The following is a 27,014-nucleotide window of genomic DNA, read 5'->3' on the forward strand; positions in this document are numbered from 1 at the left end:
TATACATATATTGCTTATACGATATATTTTTCCCGGAAGCAAATTAGGTAAAAATATTATCTATATGTTCCAGTTTATAAGGTTTTATTTTTACTTCCGTTAACCTATCATAATATCTTCAAAAAATTATTCTATTCCTTATTAGATTAAATGTATATTTACTTAGAGAAACATGATTTTAAACATCGTAAAAAAAAGATGAAGTAAAATGTCCATAAAACGTTTAAAAATAAAAATTTATTTTTAATAAAATTCTGACCATTATTACTTAACAGATTTATCTCATGCGTCATAATGATCTTCCTACATTGACCATTGTCAATCAAAAATACATAAATATGCAATTCATATTAAAATATTCAATTAAATTAATATTAAAATATACATTAATATAAGCACCCATATTTTAAAACACCAATGCTACTTATAAATGTTAATATATAAATACATATATATGTATATATAATACCTAACTGAAAAAATGCCATATTATCAATCTTCCATAGTAATTCATAAAAATCACCTATATAGTTTTATATGAATTATATAAATACACAAATAAAATTAAGTTAAGTAATTATAAAATCCCGAATAATTATTCAATATAAGATAATTAATTTCTATGTGTATAGAAAAATAGAAAAACAATAAACTGAATAAAATATTATTAAGATTTAAGTGATTTTCAAGAAAAAAATAATGCTTGAGTAGTCGGTTCATTTTGACGAAAATCCAAGAATTCCGAGAAGCGAATAATTTTGCTCGTCGTTTCCTATTAATATTTTTAATTAATTTTGACTGATTCTTTGCTCGGTCATTTCCTGTTCTCTCGCTATCTTTTTTCAATCCGAATTACTCTGCTCGAACTTAATTCAATTAATTATGTTAACACTTTGCGTTAATTGGTACAAAGAAGTTCATTTTAACGTAAAAGATACGATCGCATTTAAACGACAATCTTTTTCGATCAACTTAATAGGAATTTATCATTAATGGCAGAAATCAAAAACCCTAAGTTTATAAAACGCATATTATTTTTTTGTTATATTATATTTCTTATTTTCAACATCTTTAAAGTGAAAAAAAATATGTATTCTACGGTGATGTAAACTCAGTATACATATAAAAAGGTATAAAAATATCATGATGTGAAAATGTAAGAATACGAAAATGAATTTAAAACAATCATTATAATAATATTTAAAAACCAAAAGTGCTAAAAAAAGTCTATATACAACTTTTCTTGAACAGCTGTTATAGAACAGTTTTCACGTTTTTTCCTTATTGCCTAAGATTTTTATAACGGGGTAACGTTATTTTTTTACATAATTACCATGTTTTTACCAAACTAGTTAAAGAACTAAGGCAAGATTTTTTTTAATGTTTATTTTTAACAAAAGTTTTATTGTAATTTGATTAAAACTACTAGGTAGTTATTGTTTTGGTAATTGCATAATAAAATATTAGGTATTTAATGCTAGGCTTGTCTTTAATTCGTAATTTAAACTGACTGTTGATTACTGGTATTATTATTTATTATATAACACACGTCTTGACAACATTGCAGTTGACATAACAATGATGCAAACTCCATTTTTAAAATGCATGTATAAATGTATATTATTATTTATAATATATTTTATTTCAGGACATTTTTTAAACACGACGATAAGCAAAATGAACAACTAAAACCATTTGTCATGTTTGATGGTAGGTAAAAAAATATATGCTATAATTTAAATTCATATTAATGTATCATATTTCATTTACAGAAATATTTCCCAAAAAGAAATCTACAGAGGATGTAGAAGATGGAAAATCTTACAAAGAAATGGATGACACTTTTCACAGAGCAATGAGTAACGTTTTAACAGTCGGACAATGCTTTGGTATTTTACCAGTGGATGGTATACGAGATCCAGATTCAACATACTTGAAGTAAAGTAAAATCGACATCTGAAACTATTGTAAAATCATTTTTTATTTTTTTATATTTTTAATTTAATATACAAATGTATGCTCTTAGATTGTACTAACTGAGCTTATAAAACATGCATTAAAATATTAGGTATTATTCATACTTCTTTAGTAATTATTAAAGAATATTATTAAATATTAATTTTAGGTTCAATTGGTTTAGCTGTAAAGTATTGTTCACGTTAATCAGTATGACTTGCTCCGCAATGATAACGCTTGCTTGTTTAATGCGAATGATTTACACAGGAGTGGATATATACAAAACTAGTAATTATAAATTTAATTTATACACGTTAGGTTATGCCGAAAGTCTTACCATATTAATTTTAGGTTTCGGGTTTTGCTGCCGAGTAATGTGACTTTATAAGCCTCTAAAACACTAAGTATTATATTTCTTTATAATAATAGTAAAAGTAAACAAAACGCAGAAGTGCGGGAATGGTAATTCAAATTATATGCACTATATGAAATATAGTTCGCACAGTAACTAGCTTAACTAAAAAAAATCGATAAAAAGTGCAGTGCTAAAATGCCCTTTCAACTTTTTTATACAATTTTACATATTTTAAATATCTAGTAAAAACAATTCAATACTACAAATATTTTCTAAAAAACGCACGCTTTCTAGCTGCGGTATCTCGCGGGAGTAAGAGACCGACAGCTATTGTTGTTTTTAAGTTAATATAATATTTATAAATACATTCTTTTAAATAGTAAATACCATATTGAAGACTTTTGGTGTGGCTTATATGTATTATATTATACAATATAATATAAATAATAATATTTCAATACATTCATAGTTAGCACTGTATTTTACGGAAGCACTTTATTGGTTATGATTCTGTTTCTTCGTCTCGCTCCTCGTTGGCCTGCTCTAGGGGCTGCCATAGCACGTCAAGAGAAACTCCGACCGAGGATATTGAAAAGCAAACCCGGATGACGAACACTTCGTTCAAAGTTCAGCATTTGCTGCTTTGCAATTTTGTTTCCAGCACTTGGTAATTGAAATTAGCTATAAAATATTACGTTTCATACCATTAAAGTTTTTTTTCTTTAAGTTGAACATGTATTAGCTATATTGTCTGGAGTTGCCGTTGGATATGACTGCACTCAGGGTCGACCTCCGGCTGAATCGTTTTTCGTCAATTCGTATGAGCAGATATTCTATTTTACAGAATATGCACTCTGGAAAGGTATTGTGTTGCAGGTAATAGCAATAATTAAAAAATATTAGACATTAAAAAATATTTAAAATATTTATATGTTTTTAAAGCATTATAGTTATAGTTTATGTATATTTTTTCTGAAACCATCGATTCAATCTTAATATTAATTATACCATATATGTTTTTTTAATTAATAATGTCATTTATATCCAAGATCTTAAATTTGGAATCAACTTTCAATTGGAATTTTATGGATTTGTTTATTATGGTCGTAAGTATTGGACTTACGGATCGCTTTGAACTATTAAACGATAGGTTAGAAGCAATGAAAGGAAAGGTTAGTACTATTATCAGTAATGGAACATATGTATAATTTTATTTACTTTATAATTATTGATTTTAGCATTTACCTGAAATATTTTGGAAGGTTGCTCGAGAAGAATTTTCCCATCTATCACGTTTAGTAAAAGAAGTTGACGTTGCAATAAACGAAATAGTTCTACTGTCGTTTGCTAACAATCTATACTTCATATGCTTACAGCTATTCAACAGTCTCAAGTAAGTTACCAGAGAACGTAAAATGTTTGTAGTTCATATTTATAATTTAATAATATTTGCCCCATGTAACAATCTCCAGTAATATACACGAACAACATAAATCTAGTGATGGTTGTTTAGGTACAACGTTCGGGTGAGGTTAACAACAATAAAAACACATCACTTCTACTTTTATATTTTACATTGATTATGCCTTATATCATAGCTTATAAAACATTCGCTGTATAAAAAAGCTTTAGATTGAATAAACATTCGATGCGCTCTGATTACCTATGTTTCGTTAGCTATACTTTTGGTAATGTAGCAAACACAATCTGCACTTTGCTTTTTTTATTTACCTCATAAAGGCCTACCTCAAAAGAAGGATGTATGTGTAGGAAGTTTCGGGGGATGTCCCACGCTATTTACTTTACGTTTTCGTTTGGATTTCTAATGTCGAGATCTTTGGCCGTATCTCTGGGTGCCGCCCGAATACATTCGGCTGCCCAAAAGCCAGCTGCGGTTCTATATGCTACCCCTTCATCTTCTTACGGAACTGAGGTATAATTGTTAGCATAATTACAATGAAACTAAACTCCTTTAATAATTTAATAAGACATTTCTGTATAACTTTCAGATTCAACGCTTCTTAGAACAAGTCGTAACCGACGTGGTTGCCATAACAGGATTAAATTTCTTCTACGTAACCCGAGGCTTGATTTTAACCGTATGGTGAACACAATTATTAATGCTAAACATTGCGTTATATTAACACTTCTTTAAAGATTGCAGGAACAATAGTGACTTATGAACTTGTTTTGGTACAGTTTAACGCATCACCTCCACCCGTTACAGCTAATATCACAGTCAGCGATACTTGTGGAGTGCCATTAAAAACCATTAATTAACTAGTGCTGTGTTCCGTTTTCATGTATTTGATGTCTAATATAGTTTTATTTACAAAAAAAATGTTTATTATTTATAAAGCGTAGTGTTTGGTGATGTAAAACTTCGCTGCATTGCATGAAGCGCAATATTAAAGATAAAGCCAAAATTAAATTGTTTAGTTTATGGTTATAGTGAAAAAACATCGAACTTGGCAAAGGACGTTTTCAATCTACACGCCAATCGATCGATATTATGTAACATAGTGATATTCATAAGATAATCTGTACGTACAAATGCAGCTATATGCAGAAGAGCGCGATCGTGCGTGTTGCTCCTGAAGCTCTACGCCAGGCGGAAGTGTTTCTAAGCGAAATAAACGCTTGAGTCGCCATGGTACCATACACTGAAGAATAAAAATCAAATAACTATTTGGCGTATTCAAATACACATATCAAATACGTCAGGCGACCGTCAGGGCTTCGCTTACTAGCTCCGGTACGAGAGATACAGCATCAGTTCTTATGCGTGCTCACAAGAGAAGCGCCTCTCAAGAACATCTTAACCACCACATATACCATAATAAATAACTATCATACCGCAAGCTCATAACATTAGACAATAGAATTTATAAAAGTTTGTCTATTAAAGCAAACACTTTAGTAAATTAACATCTTGCGTTACAAGATTGCAACTTGTTCCGGAATAAAAATTATAATAAAATTTTGTATGACAGATAACAGATGAAAATTAAACTTATTTGTTTCTAATCTTGTATTGGAATGTATTTATAAATAAAAAATATTTTAAAATTAATTAGGTGTAAGTTATTAATTTACCTTTAACACAAATATTTATTATTAATATTACTTTTAAAATATATACCATTAACGATAATAATTGTAACCACTTATAACACCGTTAAATTTGTGGTGGGCGGTCGATTGATAAGGTCGTGTGTGTGTCTGCGAGTTTGTGCTGGCTTAACAAAAGAATTGAGACAGATTGAGACGATGACTGAAGTTGAGGTGACAAAAATCCTCAGCGTCAGGTTAGTTTATCCACATCAAGACAACTGATTGAAAATATATTTGATATAAAAAATAGCTCAAAAAAGTATTTTACAAAATCGTTGTTTTTGTATAGACACATTAATTAAATAAATAATTGTTACAAATGTTAAGCGGTCATTATACGTATAATATTATAAAATATAAAGAGTAACATATTCTTACAATAAATGTATTTTTAATGTCATCGTTATACTTTAAATTGTGATTTTAAAAATCATACATATGTATTACAAGCCATTTTTATGAAGAAAATGACTGGTTTATAATATGCAAGTATTATTTGAACACTGGCAACACTGACCGTCCGCGGTTGACTTCGTACCGTTCGGCGATTATTCTGCCAGTTGTCTGGGTGCGGTGGTTCGAGTGCCAGATGCTGCCGAAATACTCGCGTTTATAGCGTATAAGAGTAAGTTTGAAACATGCACAATTGTCGTTTTCACACAAACGCATACTTTCACCGTCCACCATTTTGTTTTTTCCGTCGACTTTCACCGACGTCTCAGATAAAAATCTGATTGAACTTTCGACCGATAAATACAAACAATGACCCGAACGTTTCTCACGTAGCTCTCCCATTGTGTTGTTATTGCCTTCAAGTGTCTCGTAAAACTAAAGACGTCCGACTGAATATTTAATAAAAAATAACATTTTATTGCCCAACGGAAAAGTCTTCTATATCTAGAAAGTTTATCATGCTACTTATATAATATTTTCAGAAGCACAGTCATCATGCCGGGTGGCGTTAAGATCGAATGGAGCAACATCATCAACCCTTGCAACCCTCGTCAGTATCCCGTCCTTATCGTCGGACAATTGCATCATCTCAAACAGCTCAAGTATGAAGACATCAGCTGCAAACTCAAGCCCGATGTCACCGAAGAGGTTATTTTTATAATTATTAATATATTATCACAAAAATCTTCGATTATTCTAGTATCATATAGCAATTGAGATTAGATGTACCTATCGCTAAAGTCTACATTATTCGTATTGAATTAAAAGAGATAAAAAATTCGTTATGAGCCTTTGAAAACGTCCACAGCAGCAAAATCAAGTGTTTTTCATATAAATTTCGCAAAATTAAAAAGGCACAATTGGGCAGAAGATAATGCTGCAATACATCAGGAGGGGTAGTAAAAGTGTCTTCAGAACTTATATACCCATTTAAAATTAATACAAGTCATTGGCTTTTCCAGTACTCAATTGTTTGGCCAATGCGATGATTAGGGCGGAAACATATTATTTGTTACTACAGAATAACTGCGTACAATGATTCCAAACCTGTACAATTGATAATGATTATAGTATTGGTACTGAACAATAGGCTTGCAAATGCTCCTAGTCCTTTTTACAAGTGTTTTTAAACAGTCTAATGAATTTGCTCAAACACATTTGTATTGTATTTTTATGGAACAGCGAGAGGAGTAAGGATGCTCCGTGAATAATACGACTGTATGATCCTATAGTTTTAGCGACTGATTCTCTATATTATTTATTCAATTATTCTATATTTATAGTTAAAACGTAATAACGTACATAATGTGCTACATGTGTATATAATGATAATTACATAAAATTCGAGTAATTCAGGGAACCTAAAAAAATATATTTAAATACACAATGCAATACAAAATAAAAATATACAAGACAAAAAATAAAATAGAGAACTTACAGAAATTTGTAAAATTATAAAAATTAAAAAAAGTTTTAACTTTTGGAAAAATTAATTCGAATGGCTTTTATTTTAGCAAAATTCGTCTGCAAAACATCAATTTTGAGAGATTGGGCAATTTCATTTTCTATTGAAATTATTGCCAAATTTTTACTGAGTCATGCTCGATCGTAGATAGTACTTAATAGGTTTTTATTTTGAAAAAGTTCTCTCTCTCTCTCTCTTGGCAATTGAAACATGCAAAGTCATTAGTATTCTTAATGCGATTAATACACTTGGAAATAATTATTTGTGGTTAGAGTTGTAAATCCATTTTACAATTTATTCAGGTGTATTAATTTCTTCAATTTTGCGATATAACAATTTTAATTCCGTTTTAATTTTCTCTATCTATGACTTTTTTTCTTTTAAACTTTTACAATTTTTTTATTTAATTTAGTCGATTATCCCCAATTGCTCGATAAAATGTTCATTTCTGTCGCATCCAATGAATAATTTGAAACTTTTATTATGGAATGTGATGCATAAAGTATAACGGAGAATTACATAAAATATACGTACACTTCGCACACGTCACGAGTCAGCTCTGCGTGTATATAATGATAATTTGATTAATATGTTACACGTGTATGTAATGTGTTATGGTGACAACAACTGAGATAAATCTATAATAATTTTCATGTCAACTAAATACATACGTTTAATTAAAAATCACGAGCGTTTCGAACCCGACAGTATTATATAATAACAATGTAAAAACTACATTCTTAGAAAGCCCAAAAAAGTTTGGTATGTTTTACTACCAAAATACCAATATTTTCATTGAGTTGATACTAGGATTCTTAGTTATCTTAGTTTTTAACTATTCAAATATTGAATAAGATATTGATGAAGTATTTGAATATATTCGTAATTTTTTTCTTGACTTTTACCGATATTAATTGATTTAACCAATTAGTGAAAAAGGTCAATTAATTGCTTGTTATTAAAGAATAAATATTTTAATTATTCATTAATTATTTTTATAATCGGTAAACTTTTTCAATTTTATAAAATATGCATAGCATAATGCTGTACAAATTACTGATCAGTGAGGGCGTCAAACGGAATATGCTTAAATTATTATTACATACTTTTTTGTTATTTCAGCTTTTACATATCACCAGAATCAGCAGCGATTGTATTAATTCAGTAAAATTGAAGGAACATTTTATATACAATAGCTAATAATGTATGGAACAAATTTGCTACACATAAAGATCAGATCCGTATCGGCGTTTGTTTTGTGCAGATTTGCATATAAATTAAATAAGAAATAAATTAATCACGATCGAATTATTGAAATGATTGAAATAAAATCTTTGCATCTTAAAACAACAAATACATAAACGTAACACAAACTTCACAAAAATTTGCGACAGACACCTGTTGTTGAGATATGTTTAACAATAATAAATGGTGGGCTTTCGTTCCTTGAACGAAACAAAATGTTAGAAACAATTCTGCGAATTTCGGTCATAGATACTACCGATAAATAATCTATTCACAAATATTTTTCGAAAGCGTATAAGCATTTTTTTTGTTGAGAAGATGCGACTCATTATCTCTCGAAACAAAATAAAGACACATAAAGGACCATGAATTTTGGAGCAGCACTAATCACTCGGGTATATTGAGGAAAAAAACGACCACTTGTGTTGCTAAGATTTTTTTTAAACTTCATTCGAGGTAGTATTATCGAATATTCTATTGAGAACCCTAGTTGATACCTTTTAATTATTTCAGTAATGAAAAATTCGAATAAAGATAGAGTAGCAACTATTAAATTAGACAATGACAGAATTCACTGCTTGATTATTTAAAATAATAATTTGAACTAAAACTATTGTTGTTTTCTTTTTTTTGTTGAAATCAATTAAATTTTACTTAACGTGTGTTTATGAAACACACATGTTATAATTAGCCTAAAATTCCAACTCAACTTACGTCGCCAGCTATAGAACCACCTAAATTGCAGGGGATTACTATACATTATTCAACAATTAAAATAGTGCGATTCAACAGAGAATTATTTTAAGATATATGTGCATTTGAACAAATACTTTGCTACATAAATCGAATTGTTTGTGCATTACAATCATAAAAAATAAGCATTAAATAAATATATTTATGTTCAATAAAAACTATTAAATTGAGCAATATTTTATTTGTTGTGTGCATTAAAATAAATAAGGTGTGTGTGTGTGTTAACATTCCGTTGGTGTAGCCAACGACTAAAGTTAAGCAGCATTAAGTGTGGTCAGTATTTGAATGGCTGACCGCTTGGTGACACAGCAGGTGTTGTTGGACATTATTAAACGGTTTATGCAAGGTAAATCTTACTGCCAATTTATATAATCCTCTTTTTAAATAGATTCGTTGCAGAGAGTTATTCATTGGATGTTTTGCCCAATGCACTTAATCTGTCCAATAGGGTAAATAAAATACTTGTTGCATTATGGCCAACGACATTAGCTGTGAAACCATGCGGTATAGTAATAAAGTATGTGCTTAACTTCGGTCGTCAGCTACACCAACGAAACAATAATGCACAGCTTATTTATATTAATGCACAAATCATTCGTTTTACTGCACACTACAAATAAAATGTTGCTCAATCTAATATTTTTTATTGAATATAGATATATTTATTTAATGCCCATTTTTTATTATTGTAATGCACAAAAAAATCGTTTTATGGAACAATTATTTTATATATTGCTCATTTAAAATGTCAGCGAAGTAAATTGAATAACAAATTATTTTTAAATTTGAACTACTGTTGTTTGTAATATATGCAGCTAGATCATTTATATTATTCGCTTCTATTGCAGATTTGGAACGTGGCTATGGAGAATCTACATCCAGGAGTCAGCGTTCCGTTAGTTTTGAAGACAGCAGTGGCTGCACTTCCATCTCGCTGCTCTCGGCACGCTGCTCCTGCTAGACCGATCGCTCTGGCTCACATGATCAACCAACATTCGCACTCAGACGACCACTCCATTCTTGTAAATAAAATTATACTGCTGACTGTGCACACTCATGTTTATCTCCATACTTATCTCTCTTGTTATGCTTTCAGATGGTTTGCGAAAAAACGGAGCTGTACGCTTCAGCGTGCGCTATCGCCAGGTCTTATCCTTTATTTTGGAGGAGATCCAATTTACGGGGAGCCAGGAGAAGCTGCTGGAATCCGACCGAAGTAAATCCGTTGCCTCAGCCGAGGGTCACTGTCGATTTTATGCTTCTACCGCCGAGCGTTGCCACGCCAAGTATGCCTAATCATCGATGAATCTTAATAATAAATTCTTCAATTGATATATGTATCCGTTAATAGACGGAAATTCTGACGAAAAGGCGTGGAAGGTCGAAGAAGGAGCTTCGCCAAGTAGCACGACTATAACTGACGAAGATTTACTGATTCTCAATCACGTCACCGATGCCGTCCGCCTGAGTGCTCTGATCGTCGATACGCCGACGAACGAGATGAACGTCGACCATTTCTTGGAGGTGATTTATAATATAATATATAATTATATTTATAATATAAAATATAATATATAATTATATTTATAAATAAAAATATAATCTTAATAAATATCTTATTTCTCTAGCACGTTAAAGACGTGGCATCCGAGTTCAATCTTACGCCGACCATAATCAGAGGCGAAGAATTGCTGGAGCGTGGCTTTGGCGGTATTTACGGAGTCGGAAAGGTTCGGCTTTCGATTTCGATATAGTGTTATTGTAATATGTATTAGAATAATAGTATATAATCGTTCACAGGCTGCAGCCGTTCCTCCAGCTTTAGCTGTACTCAGCTGGACTCCTGAAGGAGCAACCGAGACAATAGCGTGGGTCGGCAAAGGAATCGTTTACGACACCGGCGGTCTCAGCATTAAAACTAAGGTTCTTTTTCGTCTCAATTGTATGATTATAATTACTGATGAGATATAATAATAAATTAACATTCAGACTGGCATGCCTGGCATGAAACGAGATTGTGGCGGCGCAGCTGCCATCCTGGGAGCGTTCAAAGCCGCAATGCTAGGTGGATTCACTCAAAATCTTCATGCTATTTTCTGCCTGGCAGAAAATAGCGTCGGACCGGATTCGACCAGACCGGACGATATTCATAAACTGTATTCCGGTCGCACTGTGGAAATCAACAACACTGACGCAGAAGGAAGGCTGGTCCTTGCGGATGGAGTCGCTTACGCTCAGAGAGATCTCGGCTGCAACATAATCGTCGATATGGCCACTCTTACCGGAGCACAGGTACTAATAACATATTACTGACCTTTAAAATGTATAAGTTTATATTTTACAACAAATCGAACTTTCTAACCATTGCAACTAACATTGATTAAGAGTATACTTTCGTGCTCCAAAGGCATTTCTATATATTCTCTCTTCTGTGTCCACAGCTTAATGGAATAACTTTGTTGCCGCTATAATTATTTATGTAATATTTATTTCAGAGTATAGCTGTAGGCAAACATCACGCGGCAATTCTAAGCAACAACGGTGAATGGGAAGATGCAGTGTGCCAAGCCGGACGCACCGCTGGAGATATGGCATTCCCAGTGCCGTACACTCCGGAGCTACACTTCTCTGAGTTTTCATCTGCTTTGGCCGATATGAAAAACAGTGTCGGAGTAAGTAATATTTGACTAAATTGTACTTATGTATCTCAAATATTTGATGCTACCTTGTCATCGTAGCTATTACAAAGGTTGAAAAATTAAGGATTCATTAATAGCATTAAGAGCACTGCTCAGTCGACGCCATACTCTGTTTTGCTTCCAAGGAATCTTTTTCACCTTCCATTCAGTCGCTTCCTTCTTCTTGTACTTGGTCAATGAAACTAAGCGCTTACGTCTTGTTTTTGGTATCAAAGCGTCATCATTTCCTATTTTCAAAGTTCCAATACTTGTCAGTTAGCACGGCGCCAGTTATTATTTCCCACAGCGTTTCCTGTGCTGTTCAAACCCAAACCTAACCTAAACAAATTAACTTCTATTATATTCGTTTAAGTTAGGTTTGGTTTCGAACAGTAAATGGATGTTTAGCAACTGTCAAATTTTAACGTGGTGCTATGCTAACTATCAAGTATCAAAGTTCCATCCGGTAAAAGCCGCATATTAGGTACATTTCTGTAAATAAAAATCCCAAAAAAGTATTTTTTTATACAAAAAATTGACCTTGTTTTTTTCTATAATTTTTCCAATGGGGTTACAGTTTTTTTATGCAACCATTTAAAAAAATCATTTTATTTTATTTTAACTATATTTCAAATATATATTTCACGAAAAATAAATTATTCAACACATTTACCCTTTGCACTCCAAAGACTTTTTCAAAAGTTTTTCAGCAACGCCAAGACATTTTCAGTGAATTTGTCATTAATTATTTTAGAAGTAATAGAAAGGGGTTATGAATTATGATGACTTTAATGTGTATATTACAGATTTACTTGAAAAATTTTTTTTTTTAATTTAGTTTCGCTATAATATGTCGTTTTTATCTTCCTTTGCAACTTTTGCGGTTCTGGTCCTCAAATTCTGATTCTAAATAAAATACCCAGAATACTTTTAAAACATTTTTACAGAAATAAAATATTTTACCAAAAATTATTTCTGGAATTAAAAGCCCGTAACCAAAACGCTTCCATATTTATCGGAACATAAATAATTCCCCCATATACATATGATTATCCTAAGAAATCTAATTTCATCATCTTCATTATATTCAAATTAATTTTTGCTAGTTTGAGACATCTTTCTAGACTATAAATTTAAAAAAATCCACTAATATTATATAATAAATGATGAATCTATTCAAATGTAAATATAGTCCTAATAATAAAAAAATACTGTAGAAATACACAAGATGTTTACGGCGATACGTCACGACACAGACTATTGTATCAAGTATCCACTGCATCTGCCGAGTAATTCTATTTTTTAATAATGATGTTAAATGAATGGTTAGTCATAGAATGAGAAATTGGTCCCTTTTTAAACCTTTACCTCATGTTTCCAATAAAAAAATATCAAAATAGATTTTAAAAATGTCAAGCCCACCTCGACAGTTCAAAGGGTTAAAAAAATATTTCAACGTTGAACAAATATAATGCACATGAGAAAAAAATATTATCATGTTGACAGTTCCAAACATACATATGCTGTTCAAACCAAAACCTAACCTAAACGAATTAACCAAACTTAAAAAAATACATTATTTTAACCAAAGCTTAATTTATACTAAGTGCATAGTATTAAAAATGAAAATATATATATATGTATTCAGTTTATAGAAAAGTCATTGCACATCAAAGAGCAATAACCACATTTTTATAATCACAGCTATTGATAAAATTTAAAAGAAATACTGACCTTACTCTGTTTTTACTCACCAAACTGGCCTATTCATTATTAGGAAAATTTAAATGAGCAATATATAAAATAACTGTTCCATAAAACAAATTGTTTGTGGATTACTATGAACAGATTAGATGCGTGTGAACATTGGTCAAAACATAGAACACCTTATAAATAACTCTACGACAAATCCTTTTGTGAAGAAAAAATCCGAAGATTTACCTTACAATAATGCACAAACAATTCGTTTTATGTGACAAAGTATTTATTTAAATGCACATCTCTCAAAATAATTCCCTGTTAAATAACAACCATTCAATATTTGCTCTGACCATTAACTATTTAAATTATTCGAAATAATTATCCATAGATAGCTCCTTAATACGCTGGCATTGCACATTGATCTATTAGATATCAGCTACGAGGAGCTGGTCTGATTCTTATTATTATATTATATTTTATATTTTTTCTTATATACCATGTATTATTTTTTGATCATCATCACTCGATTATCTTAATTCAAATAAATAAACATAGTCAGCAAATTGATGATCACTTTTATTGTTATCAGGATCGTAACAACGCCCAGGTATCTTGCGCCGGTCTGTTCGTTGGAGCTCAATTAGGTTGGGATTATCCAGGTGTTTGGTTGCACATCGACATGGCCGCTCCGTCGCATTGTGTGAGTATATAATTATTTAAATAATATGCGTATTAAGTGTATAATATTAAATCTATTATAATTATAGGGTGAGAGAGCTACCGGATACGGAGTAGCATTGCTTAACGTCCTCTTCGGAAGATATTCAAACAGGAAGCTATTGCAGGACATGGCTCCTGATTTCTCGGTATCTTCTAAAGGATCGCCCGCTAAGAAAGCGTGCCGCAATTAAACGCGGACAATGAACTGATTTGCCAAATTATCGCAATAAAATGTAATCATTATTTAGTAAATGATATAACCAATGTGTTTATTATATATGAATATTCAATATCATCGAGCTCAGTGTTCGTATTTTGCAATATATTTTTGCAAATTTTCTAAAATAAAATATCTTATCTCTATTAAAAAAAGTTTCATTGCCTTTGGAACTTGAAAAAATACAGTACAGTTTTGGTATGTTGATCATTTTCTATTAATATTATATATTTGTTTCATTTTATTTCACGTTGTGTAGAAATCAATCATTATTATATTATATTAATTGTATTCTAAACTGGTTAATATATTGTACATGTGATTATTTGTTTTCTAATAAAGGAACGTTTGTATGAAAAATGCTATTTATTTAATCTTGGAATAATTTGATACAATTTATAGATAAATTATCAGCGCTATTAAACATTGGAACATAAACTACACAATAATGGCAGCTGTATTGATACAGGGTACATATCAAAATATAATATATTTTTTATACACAAGTATACACTTTGCACTAAATATTGTAATTAATAATAATAATAATAAACAATTCTCACGTAGCAAAATCAAAAATGATAATACTTTATATAAGTTTCAGTTCATTCCGTGTTAATTTAATTAAATATATAAAATATTAATAAAAATACGCTCTTGCAATTATTACAAAAAAATTATTAAATATTGGCGTGGTGTTTATCGTATTACTTTCATTTATATATATATATTTAGGGTAACGATGAGGACTTATTGCACAATCTTGGGCCCCCATTTCTAAAGACACTGTACACTTATAAATCCCTAACGCCGGTGCCGTAATTGGCGCCGCCTGCTCTGTTCAGCGCATCTTTGAACAGCAAGATTTCGAACTCGTAGATAGATTCTAACTGCAGCTCCACAGCGAAATTCTGTAATGAGAAAGTAAACATGATGTTTTATATATAATGTCATGAGAGTGTTGCCAAATATCCAGCTGTTTAAATTATAACCATAAGAAAAATAACAGGTAACAACATTTTTCCCATCTACAAAAGTACATAAGAACGAACGTAATGTACTCGTCACTCTTTCATCTGAAAGTTCCACAAGATAAAACTTCAACTTTTTGTACAACGAATGACGCGGAATACGCGTCGCCCGTGACCACGCAAAGAATTTAATTCACGCGGAGCAAAAGAGTTAATAATAGTATAAATAAAATATTATAATAATGAAATAAAAAATTGGAAAGTAACAGAGATGTAATTTAGTTACAATGACCATTATGGCACATCACTAGTTCCGCCGTTTAACGAAGTTTGACAGTTGTCGGCGACGGATGGCTCGCGTAACATCTTCGAAACTCGTAATATAACTCTCTAACATTATTTTAACGCTTTTGAGTAACAAATTGCATTGAACACACATTACCGCACAAAGCGCGACATACGACACCTTTGCGGTCGAAACGGCACAGTTACCGAGCATTAACGACTACTGTTACACTAACCTTGAAAACGTTCACATTTGATATTTATCATTTTCAGATTCAGATATTAACAATTTGAAAATAAAGATGGACGACTTTCTCAACCGTTTCGCAGAGACTTTACCGTGTCGCCGTCCGCAGGTGGAGCAGATTTTGAGCTTCATCGGAGACAAAGACGAATCGGTGCCTCCGTGTCTGTTTCTGCACGGTAGTACCGCCACGGGAAAGACTGCGTGCGCGTCAGCCGTTTTGGAACATTTAAACTACAGATACGTAATCGTGAACGCAGTCGAATGCTACGCACAGAAGATTTTATACGAAACTATACTGAATGAATTAGCTGGACATGTTTACAGCTCTGATAATAAATTCACTCCGCTTTACAAATGCGATAACATGAAAGATTTCATAGCGAATTTGAATAATATATTCGGATCTAAAGATGATTACGAACCTATTATAATAGTTGTAGATAAAGCCGAGCGTCTCAGAGAATTAGAACATAACATACTCCCCGTGTTTTTGCGTTTGAACGAATTCTGCACCTTCAACGTATGCTCCATCTTAATATCCAACGTGATATTCGAAAAGTTCTTCACTAAAACCGGACTGAGAGAACCGATCAAGATATTCTTCCCGCAATACACGAAAGAAGAACTCTTTAAAATCATTATGTTGAACAAATCCGAATGCGCTAGTTATGTATTAAGAAAATATCCAACCAACGCCAAGTCGAGCGACGCCATTCAAAGATCGGACGTATTCGCAAATTATTTAAACGCATTCTTGAGCGTCTTTTATAGATCTTGTAGAGATCTAATCGAACTCAATTACATGGCTAGGATTAATTATATAAGATACTGTGAACCGATCCTGGACGGATCTACGAACGCCGACGATGTTACTAAATTATGGAGAAATATCGGTCCTGTCTTAAAGGCAAACTTAGAGGTATTGTATCTGAGATTGAACAGCAATAAAAGTAAGCAGAGCGAAGAGCAAATGGCACTCAAAATGCTAAGATTAGACATCAATAAAGGCGAAAGCGAAAAGACATTAACTGATGAATTAACTTCTATAAAGACTTATGCGCAAAACTTTGAACTGCCATTCTATGCCAAATATCTTTTGATAGCGGCTTACTTGGCCAGTTTCAATCCTGCTAAAGAAGATAAGAGGTTGTTCATGAAGAATCATGGAAAACAGCGGAAGAGAATGCAGCAAGTCAATGCAGAAGCGAAGATCAGCGAGAAGTATATTTATTTTGACTTTTACAGATTTACCATAAGATCTTAATCAAATAACTTTGACAAAAATGTAGTACTATATTATTTTATTGCGATCTATCTAGATTGTCTCACCCTCGTCTTGATCTGTTTTTAACTTATTTACACCAATTTCAGATTGAACACGCAGATAGGGCCGAAGCCCTTCACCTTAGACCGTCTATTGGCAATATTCTATGCTATAATAGATGAGCGAGTGGGATTAACAGCAAACATGCTAGTCCAGATATCAAGTCTCGTAAATCTGCGTCTCCTCAGCGCCACTGCAGACGCGTCCAAATACAAATGCACAGTGAGCTACGAATTCATCTCTGCAATATCCCGGATGGTCGGATTCAACATCAGGAAATATCTATACGATTTCATATGACTTACTGAAATAATTTCTTTAACCATCGCCTTGTCGGTGGACATCTTGGCGCGCTTGATCACCGACACTCCGGGGCCGACCCAAGTGAGGAACAGGAACTTTCGGCGCTTCGACAGCTCGTCGCCCATTTGTAAACTATCGACAGAAACGTAAAATAGAATCGTATATAAGGCGACGTTGATCAAATTCGAAATACCTAATATATCCGAAGGCTCTTTCGTCTTCTGTGAACTGCTCCCTGAACTCTTCGAATCCGGAGCCTTTCGCGCTGCAGACGATGCATGCGCCTTCGTGTTTGAAAACGGCCCTGGTTTTATTTAATAAATTATTTTTTTGTAATAAATCAAAGTGAAATTATCAAATAGAGCATTTTTATTATATACACCACATCCTGCACAATGTGTATTATTACTCTACATAGATTATTTTATCAATAGTGATAAGAAAGCATATATCATACATATTTATGTATATGGGCTTACCATTCTGTTTGCGAGTTGTCCGATCTTACGTCGTCATATGCAGCTCGAACCGCTTCTCTTTCGATTCCGGTCGCCATTGCTACCTGAGAAAGATTAAACAAATTGAATTAAGTTTGCTTAATTATTTAAAATACTGAATCGAACAAATTATCATCACGTTATGCCTAATTGTACTGATTTTCGAACCACTGTTATGCAGATAATCTAACAAGATCTTTATTAGACAATAAAAAATAGTATGTTTCCACCAAATCTTCACTGGACTACAAGATACCTAATAGCGACCACCCCCCCTTCTATCTATTATGTAATAAATGTTATTAAAAACATATTTAATATCCAAAAAAACTTATATTTACCCTTCCATTTACAGTTATAAAAAATGTCTAAAAACCATAATTTTTCAGTAATTCTAAAGATTTTATTGCATAAATATTATTATATTACACTAAAAACCATAAATATAACATAAACCCACCCCCTCTAAAAATATTTTTTACAATGCATAGAAAGGCCAGATTTAGCGGCGTTAGGGCCAATTATTTCCAAGCGAAATGGCCACCCTCCGTCGAAAGACGCAAATTGCAAGCGGACTTTTGCGATCGATTTTCGCCGTCGCGAGCTTCCCTATCTCGCTGTTTATTTTAATTTATGATATAAAGGAGTGACGTTCTCGGAATCGCTCATGACGCACAAAAACATTCGGTGATTCATCCACGCGAATCCCGGCCTGAAAATAACTTTGACGCTCTTCGCCGTCTCGTCCTTTCTCTCCTTGCGACAATAACATATTCTAGTTACTCGAAAATAAATTTCACGCAGGGATAAACATTTTCCAATCGATAATTTGAATCGTAGGAGTGTACCGCGCACTATCGCCACGGCAGCGCAGCGCGCATGCGCACTAATTTATTCAAATAAAATTCAAATCCGTTATCGTTTTGTTTAAACAGTGTGACATCTGTTAGGTAGGTGTAATTAGTCAAAACAAACCAAATGACGTCCATTGCAAGACATTTGAATATCTATATATAGACGTGAAATTTTGCGATAAATGCTATTTTTTTATTTAAAAATGTCAGTCTATAACTTCCAATTTGAGTGTATTTTATATATACATATAATATCCTCACTAACTCAACGCGGCAGGGATAACTAACGTATTATTTTAATACAAATATTAATTAATTTTAGACTTTCCAAGTGGACTTCAACTACCATCGGTAGATATAAATCTTTTATTGAAATTGATTGAGAAAAAATAGTCTTACGCGTTAAAAGCGCCATAAACCAGATGCCATTGATTGGTCTTTACAATTGCTGAAGGTTTGGAATGCTCCGGTATATGATCATATTATATATTATTAATATCGTACTTTCAATTATTAATGCGTTTCAAAATAACTAACATAAAATGCTTTGTAGCTAAATTAAAAATTTCATATTGTTATGAAAGAATCATAAGTTACGCAATATGCAATTTCACAAAAGAAGTGCAAAAGATAAGATTAAGACACATTATATAACACGAAAAATCACGAGTGTAGCATATAATCAGATCGGATGATAAGAAAGTGTTGCATTTACAGATATATGTAGTAGGTTTTGCGCTTATACTGTATGAAAGTAATTAGTTCATGAGAACATAATATTAAATCAATAATTGTACAAGTTCGTAATTATTTTTGCAACGTCGGTCAAAGACCACGTGAAGTTTTGAGAGCAACTGGTTTATTGCAAACTTGACCTTGGAGCGCAGCACGAGACACGTCTGGGAAGCCGCGATTCAGCGGTCGTAAACCATCATGAAACGCTTTCTAATAAATATTTTTTTTTATTGATTTGATAAATCACCAATCAAAATTCACTACATTTATATAAACTTTCGGACTCTATTTATTTATCAAGAGCTACTCAAATATATTGGACATTTCTCTGACACGGTTTTAAGTTTCATTTTATCATAGTATGACATCATCATAATAGAACAGGAAAGTCGTAAAATTGTGTATGCTATACAACAAAATATTTAAATGATGATCTTCCTATACAACTTAATTATTATTTTAATAGTAAATATTACCAAAATTTGATATTAAAAATATAGAACAGAAGAAGCAGTGGTAATTCAGGATTAAAAATACGTTTTTTAGGTTTTAATTCAAACTTTAGGATTACTAAAAACTATTATAATATAGAGTTGATACAAAAGCTGTAAAGAAAACAATGAATGAACATTTCAGATTTATCAAGGAAATGGCAAATTCCTCAACCCCCAAAATACGCCCCTGTAATAATAATAATATTAAGTGCAGACAAACTATAGAGCAATATGCTAGATGCAACGTCTGTTTGTATATTTTTCTTCTACTTACTCTCCCGAGTTCTGAGAGATGAGTTGACTTAATTTATAAGTTGGACTTGACCTAATGAAAGTTCTAAAAGTACAATTGGTTTTAAAACTTTCATTAGGTTGGGTTTGGTTTTGAACAGCAAATTGACGTTTCACAACTATCGTTGATAAGGACTCTTTTCTTATCGCTTGTCAGGTTAAAAAGGAATATAGAGTGGAAGTAAAGTATTCTTTATAAAATGGACTAGTTTGAAAAGTGTCATTTGTTTACACAGATTTTTTCCCCTACATTCACAGAAAAGGACAGGTTGCGTCAACCAATAGTATCTATTAAAGTCTGAAATCCTAGCGCAGTGAATCAGAGGATTCAGAAAAAAATTCTTTGATATCTCTACAAGGATGTCTCTAAACGAATACACTATCGATATATTATTATTTTATATATTAATAACCACATTCAACAACTACTAAGAAAGTACTGGGATACCAGACTGAAAACAGTGACATTTATAATTTAATATAAACTATTATTATAGTTCACAATCAATATATGTTTCTATATATTTTTGGCGGGCGTTAGCCCAATGCGTTACAACGGGGTGAAACAGCGCATATAAATAATTTCGTAAATTAGTGATATATTTTATTAATTATAAACAGCTTAAAATCAACAGATATGCCCGACATAGCTCGATGTTATTTAAATTATTCATACGCAAGAATTGGAAAATCTAGGAAAACTTAATCCGTGTTGATTGATCGAAATTATATTTATATAAAAAATCACAATTTCAGATTTGTTTATTTCTCCCATATAGGATTTAAACCCAGGGCTTTCTACCGACTTGAACCACGTGTATTAAAATTATGTTTTTATGAAAAATCTTCAGGGCATAAGTATGTGTGATATATTTAATTATTAGAGTCATACATAAAATATATTGAAATACAAAAAAATACATGATAAAAGCAGAACTACTTTATATAGAACAAAAAGCAATATTATTCTAAAGAATATTTTTAAATATGCAGCTTAATAGAACTCCTTATAAATATACATAATTTTATAATTTTAAATTAAAGTGTGATAAATCGCGTTCATTGCATTAAAAAAATAGAAAGCAGGACACCGCATTAAAAATACATCTGGAAGCAATGCATTGATCATAAAAATACATATTTTTAAACAATTCGGTGCAACAATGAAATCGAAAAGTATATTTCTGAATTGAGTTTAGCTGATTGTTGCTATTTACTGATTTTGATGCCTTCAATCTTAAATTCTTTTTAATATCATAAAAATATGAAAAGGATACTCCGATTTTATTCAACTATTAAATAATTTATTCAACAACTTCTAAATAAATTATTCCCCTTTCACTTAGAGCACTATTAAATTGCAAAAAATTAAGCGCGAAGCGCCAAAAGAAATGAGTTTATTGCATAAATATAAACTATCTCAAACCAGGTTTAAAAAATGTATTTTCACTATTACTAAGAGATAAAAACTTGATTTCAGATTTGATTTCAAATAAGAGTTGTGGGTGTTACAATACACCAAATCACTATTCCATAACGATTGGAAAGAAATCTATGGCCACACCATATGGCACTGTGAATGGTGAACGGCCGGGTGAATGAGGGAAGAGAGGTCGCGAGACGAGCCGAGACGAGATGCGATGGGAGAAGAGGAGAATGAGGCGGGGGGAGGGTGGTAGGAGGAGGAGGCGAGATGCTGCATACTGCAGAGTTTGTTAACCCTGGCGGACCGGACGCGAGAGACGATCCGAGCGAAAATGTGACCCGATCCTGGCGGGGCGGCTGACCCGGTTACCATCACGAGGCCCAAAACTGACGACTTGACCGACTAAACGAAAGAAGCTCACCCCTTATGTGCTTCTAAAATTTATGCCCTGGGAAAAGAAAAAAATAAACTCTTTCACCCAAGAAGCTATTACAGCCAACTCTTTAACTACTCCTGCTCCACAACACTTCAACCAACGACGATTATTGACTGCTTTTTTTTATTTTCTTATTTTGAGCTTATCCTGATTCTTGTTCAGGCAGCCATCCTACACTAAACTGTGACACATCTTATTTTTCAAACGTTCATAAACCTATAGGTTCCGTTTTAAAAGCATTGCGATGTGACTCTATCAATGTTAATCTATTCAAGATACCACGCCGTTAAATGAAAGGGTGATATTTTTAACCCATAACAACTTTTTTATAGCAATAGAGGTGTCTGTGAGTAGAAAATCAGACTCAATGAATCGGTGGGCGGTTACCGTTTTAACACCAGCGAAGACAGCTACCGTGTAAATGAAAACAATCAGCTAGATCAGTGGTCTGATAACTTAGAAAAAATTACAAATTTTAAACCTTATAAATAAATACTATGCCATTTGTTTAAACTAACATAAAAGATACTCAAGACAACTAAACAAATTAAAATATATTTTCTACTCCTCGCTTCACCATAGAGCAGCGGTTTCCAACCTGGGAGGCGCGCCTCCCAGGGGAGGCGCGGACTATTGCCAGGGGAGGCGCCAACATTTTTTAATGAATTATTTTTTATACCATAATATCTACAAATGAATAAAACTTGATATATTAACGTAACAGTGAAAATTCAGTGCATGAATGTTCATTTTTTTACATTTACATATATTTAATTCCTATTAAAAAAATTATCTGGAGCGGAGAAATTTAAAAATGGCGCGTTTGCAAACGCTCTGTTTCGGTAATACACAAAACGACCGCTAGTTGCATAAAACAATAACCTCAAATTTAAATGTCACTCGTGTTATATTGTTTTTTTTTAATTGTTTCTGACGTGATTTCTTGTTGAAAATAATCGTTAGTATATTTTAAACTTCATTTTTTTTTATTTAAACTATCATTGATTTTAATTTATATCAATAAAATATTTTTTAGACGAATGGATAAATTTTTGAGTGGTTACAAGAGAAAAGTCAACAATAATGAAGATACTGATGCTGATACTAGTGGGAATAAAATAAAAAAAGTACAAGGAAGTAAAGCTCCCAAGAAAAGACAATACAGTTCATCCTATTTATCATTAGGATTCACTAGTGTCATTATAGATGGCTTGGAAAAACCAATGTGTTTGTTGTGTTCGAAAGTTTTGGCTTCAGATAGTATGAGACCAGTCAAATTAAAACGGCACCATGAAACTCTACATTCTGAATACGTTGATAAGTCCATAGAATATTTTGAAAGAAAATTGGATGAGCTTAATAATCAAAAGCAAACGTTCAAAAATATTCTTTCTGTATCACCAAATGCATTATTGGCTTCGTATCATGTCTCTTACCGAATCGCAAAATGTAAGAAACCACATACAATAGGAGAAACTCTAATATTACCAGCAGCTATTGATATGGTTCGAATAATGTTCGGCGAATCATATGCAAAACAGTTGCAACAAATTCCGCTTGCTGATAATACAGTCGGAAGAAGAATCAATGATATATCTGAAGATATTTGCGATCAATTAGTTTCTCGGCTGCGTACTTCGAAATTCGCCATACAAGTAGATGAGGCAACTGATATAGCTAATGATGCCCATTTAATTGCATATGTTCGATATGTTATGGAAAATAATATATTAGAAGATATATTATTTTGCAAACCCATTCCTGGAAAGACCACATCCATTGAAATTTTTAATATAATGGACAGTTTTTTTAAAGAAAACGACATAACGTGGAGTAATTGTATTGGACTGTGTACTGACGGAGCTCACTCAATGTCCGGACACAAAGCAGGTCTTCAAGCATTAGTTAAAAAGAAAGCACCACATGCTATCTAGACGCACTGTATGCTTCACAGAGCAGCTCTAGTGTCAAAAAATATCAGCGAGGAACTTAACAACATTTTTACAAAAATTATAAAAATTATAAACTACATTAAGAACAGTCCTTTGAGATCTAGGCTGTTTGCAAAGTTGTGTGTAGATATGGAAGCTAATTATACCTCACTTCTGTATTATTGTGATGTTCGCTGGCTATCTCGTGCAAAAGCGATTCAAAGGGTATTTGAACTCAAAGAAGAAATAACAGCCTTTCTCGAAGAAAATCACCACGAAGAGGCACATTTGTGGACGAACGATAATTTCCTTGTTAAACTTGCCTATTTAGTTGAAATTTTTGGAAAATTGAGCAGTTTGAATAAATCAATGCAGGGATCACAAATGCATCCACTTGTTCAAAAAGACAAAGTAAAAGCTTTCATTAAAAAGTTGAAGTTATGGAAGTCAAATTTACAAAAGAATGAGTTGGACATGTTTTCACTGTCAAAAGATTTCTGGGCCACAGCCAATATTGAAACAAGCAAGAATCTTTTTATTGAACACTTGGATGGTCTAGTGCTGCATTTTTCAAATTATTTTAAAGACCTTGATTTCTCAAAGTTTTTGTGAGTACAGAATCCATTTATCGACGATGAAAACGACAAATTTGAGCTGACAACCATTGAAAAGGAAAAACTTATAGAATTATCATGAGATAGCCTACTAAAACAAAAGTTTCAAAATGAAACCTTAATTCAATTTTGGATGAATCTTAAAGGAGAGTATGAATCTTTGTATTGCAAAGCAATGCAAGTGCTTCTACCGTTTGTAACGTCGTATTTATGCGAAACGGGCTTTTCGGCACTGGCTGCAATGAAAACTAAATATCGCAACAGGTTAGTAGTCGAAAAAGAGATACGAGTGGCACTCTCCACATTGCCCCCAAGATTTGATAAGCTTTGTGCTAATAAACAACAACAACCGTCGCATTAAATTTTTATGCGATAGATGTAGTTGGTTTAATTGTTTAAAAAAACTTATATATAAAAATAAATATACACGTATGTGTATGTTATAACTAAACCTTGTTATTATTCTGTTAATTGTGGTTTTCAGTTTATTTTTGTAATAAAGTTTTTATTATTTAAAACGTGTCTATATTATTTAATCTATTAAAAAAATAAAAGGTAAGGGAGGCGCGGAAAAATTTTTTTTTTTTGGGGAGGCGTAGTAATAAAAAGGTTGGAAACCGCTGCCATAGAGTGTAAAGTCAGTGACTTTTCAGACACAATCATAAGCTCCATTAAAAATAATAGATTCATCTTACCGTGCAGTGCATTTTTTTGTATTTTAGTTATATAGTACTGATATTTCTCTAAATAAAGATAAAATTGGTGTGAAGCATGGCGTAAAATTTAATTGTTTTACAAATGAATTTAAAGAAAATGTGACAAGAAATGATATATGTATATAGATTGCTTGGTTTAACAAGTGTGCATTCCAAGAAAAGTTGTGATATATATAACATAAGAAAACTTGTTTAATTGGGCTCACAACATTGTCATATGTCAACACAAAAAGCCAAACGTGATCTCCGTCAACGCTCTGTCGTTATTCCCGCTTCGTTCGTCGTTCTGAATACATTATAGTCCTACATACAATTAAATGGATTCGTTGCAGATTTGTTGAGAATTATTCATTGGGTAAAATATTTCTAAAATAAATAATTTATTGCCCATTTATGTTATATTTTTTATAATTCACATGATCGTCCTATATGTTTATTCTAACCGTGTGCTATTTTTATTTATTGATATTTATTCTGACCCAAAGTATATTTAAATTCTGATCATTTAATTTAATTATTTACCATTTTTAACTTTTCACTTTTATCTAAGATGTTTCAAAAAATCCGCGCAATAGATAATGTCCGTAAAATCGAAATTAGTGAGTATTGTATAATTTTAATTAGGAGCAATTATCGCATATTAGGTTTTCCCAATTTTTCTTAATTTCACGGATAAACTGGTTCGTACATATTATGTATAAGAATTTATCTAATAATGAGATTCTTCAGCTCATAGATATATGGGCCGCTATGAGCCGAATGTCATTCGCTCAGTAACGAACTATTGAGCAGCAACAAACGCCGCCTATTTATTTTAAGACAAAATAACGTCATCTTAATTAGCAGGATATTATAAATCATTAATTCTAAAGGCATAATCAAATTATGCGTTTAGAACTAATGATCAAACATTTCGTATAATAAATAAACTACGGCGTATCAAAAACCGTAATATCCCGTTTCTATTGTATTTTTTAATTAAGTAAAAAAAATACACTGCGAGCAAATGCACCTCTATTATTATACCAAATTTTAATTTTGTGAATAAAATATCATTCAATTGTAATTTTACAATTTTATAATAATGTTTTTAATTTTAAAATGGCGTTCAGTTCATTAATAAAAAAACTATAGATTAAATTAATAAAATCATACGCTAATATAGTATAAAAAATGTCATTTCAGTACATGTTGTAAAGCAAAAACACTACTTTAATTAAAATATAAAATGGA

The 27,014-nt window shown here is 32.0% G+C and overlaps 4 protein-coding genes and 1 long non-coding RNA gene across 6 annotated transcripts in view; 4 read left to right on the forward strand and 1 right to left on the reverse strand.

The window, feature by feature from the left end:
* The first annotated feature begins 1,843 nt into the window (after window positions 1-1,843).
* On the forward strand, window positions 1,844-4,591 carry LOC148231467 (gustatory receptor for sugar taste 64f-like). Its single transcript, XM_088193596.1, has 10 exons — window positions 1,844-1,938; window positions 2,126-2,244; window positions 2,781-2,869; window positions 2,939-2,978; window positions 3,039-3,187; window positions 3,361-3,483; window positions 3,550-3,704; window positions 4,082-4,244; window positions 4,321-4,410; window positions 4,469-4,591. Exons 1-10 carry the CDS (start codon window positions 1,856-1,858, stop codon window positions 4,589-4,591), a joined length of 1,134 nt encoding a protein of 377 aa, XP_088049722.1. The 5' UTR covers window positions 1,844-1,855.
* Window positions 4,592-5,983: 1,392 nt separating this feature from the next.
* Window positions 5,984-15,017, forward strand: grsm (probable aminopeptidase NPEPL1 granny smith protein). The gene is made up of 11 exons (XM_088192790.1): window positions 5,984-6,050; window positions 6,361-6,526; window positions 10,190-10,363; window positions 10,438-10,627; window positions 10,693-10,865; window positions 10,970-11,071; window positions 11,142-11,264; window positions 11,331-11,633; window positions 11,837-12,013; window positions 14,310-14,420; window positions 14,488-15,017. Exons 2-11 carry the CDS (start codon window positions 6,374-6,376, stop codon window positions 14,629-14,631), a joined length of 1,650 nt encoding a protein of 549 aa, XP_088048916.1. The 5' UTR covers window positions 5,984-6,050; window positions 6,361-6,373; the 3' UTR covers window positions 14,632-15,017.
* LOC148231469 (coactosin-like protein) overlaps window positions 15,005-27,014 on the reverse strand; it is a 32,987-nt gene continuing 20,977 nt past the window's right edge. Inside the window, exons 2-5 of the mRNA XM_088192794.1 lie at window positions 18,267-18,349; window positions 17,981-18,091; window positions 17,790-17,919; window positions 15,005-15,568 (exon numbers count right to left, since the gene is read on the reverse strand). Of these exons, the coding sequence (XP_088048920.1) occupies window positions 15,452-15,568; window positions 17,790-17,919; window positions 17,981-18,091; window positions 18,267-18,349 (441 nt within the window). The 3' untranslated portion in view covers window positions 15,005-15,451. The remainder of the gene's footprint in view (window positions 15,569-17,789; window positions 17,920-17,980; window positions 18,092-18,266; window positions 18,350-27,014) is intronic.
* Window positions 15,964-18,146, forward strand: Orc5 (origin recognition complex subunit 5). 2 transcript variants are annotated; one of them, XM_088192792.1, is made up of 3 exons: window positions 15,964-16,005; window positions 16,187-17,381; window positions 17,532-18,146. In XM_088192792.1, the coding sequence occupies exons 2-3, from the start codon at window positions 16,216-16,218 to the stop codon at window positions 17,782-17,784; spliced, it is 1,419 nt and encodes a 472-aa protein (XP_088048918.1). In that variant the 5' UTR covers window positions 15,964-16,005; window positions 16,187-16,215; the 3' UTR covers window positions 17,785-18,146. The 2 variants fall into 2 exon arrangements, with proteins under 2 accessions (XP_088048918.1, XP_088048919.1); XM_088192793.1 differs by having other exon boundaries at window positions 15,964-17,381.
* LOC148231471 (uncharacterized) lies at window positions 20,094-26,538 on the forward strand. The gene is made up of 2 exons (XR_015810750.1): window positions 20,094-23,103; window positions 25,695-26,538. It is a non-coding gene; the product is annotated as an uncharacterized LOC148231471 (long non-coding RNA).

The sequence above is a fragment of the Plectrocnemia conspersa genome, unplaced genomic scaffold, assembly GCF_051122295.1.
Source record: "Plectrocnemia conspersa isolate PC_06_02 unplaced genomic scaffold, ASM5112229v1 ptg000009l, whole genome shotgun sequence".
Taxonomy (NCBI): domain Eukaryota; kingdom Metazoa; phylum Arthropoda; class Insecta; order Trichoptera; family Polycentropodidae; genus Plectrocnemia; species Plectrocnemia conspersa.

Excerpts from the sequence above, each read along its gene's own strand:
- LOC148231467 (XM_088193596.1), top strand. The coding sequence starts at position 1,856 with ATGAGTAACGTTTTAACAGTCGGACAATGCTTTGGTATTTTACCAGTG. Across the intron at positions 3,484-3,549 it reads TAGAAGCAATGAAAGGAAAG|CATTTACCTGAAATATTTTG; the intron begins GTTAGTACTATT and ends TATTGATTTTAG. Across the intron at positions 4,411-4,468 it reads CCCGAGGCTTGATTTTAACC|ATTGCAGGAACAATAGTGAC; the intron begins GTATGGTGAACA and ends ACTTCTTTAAAG.
- grsm (XM_088192790.1), top strand. The coding sequence starts at position 6,374 with ATGCCGGGTGGCGTTAAGATCGAATGGAGCAACATCATCAACCCTTGC. Across the intron at positions 10,364-10,437 it reads CAGACGACCACTCCATTCTT|ATGGTTTGCGAAAAAACGGA; the intron begins GTAAATAAAATT and ends TTATGCTTTCAG. Across the intron at positions 10,628-10,692 it reads GCCGAGCGTTGCCACGCCAA|ACGGAAATTCTGACGAAAAG; the intron begins GTATGCCTAATC and ends ATCCGTTAATAG.
- Orc5 (XM_088192793.1), top strand. The coding sequence starts at position 16,216 with ATGGACGACTTTCTCAACCGTTTCGCAGAGACTTTACCGTGTCGCCGT. Across the intron at positions 17,382-17,531 it reads GAAGCGAAGATCAGCGAGAA|ATTGAACACGCAGATAGGGC; the intron begins GTATATTTATTT and ends CACCAATTTCAG.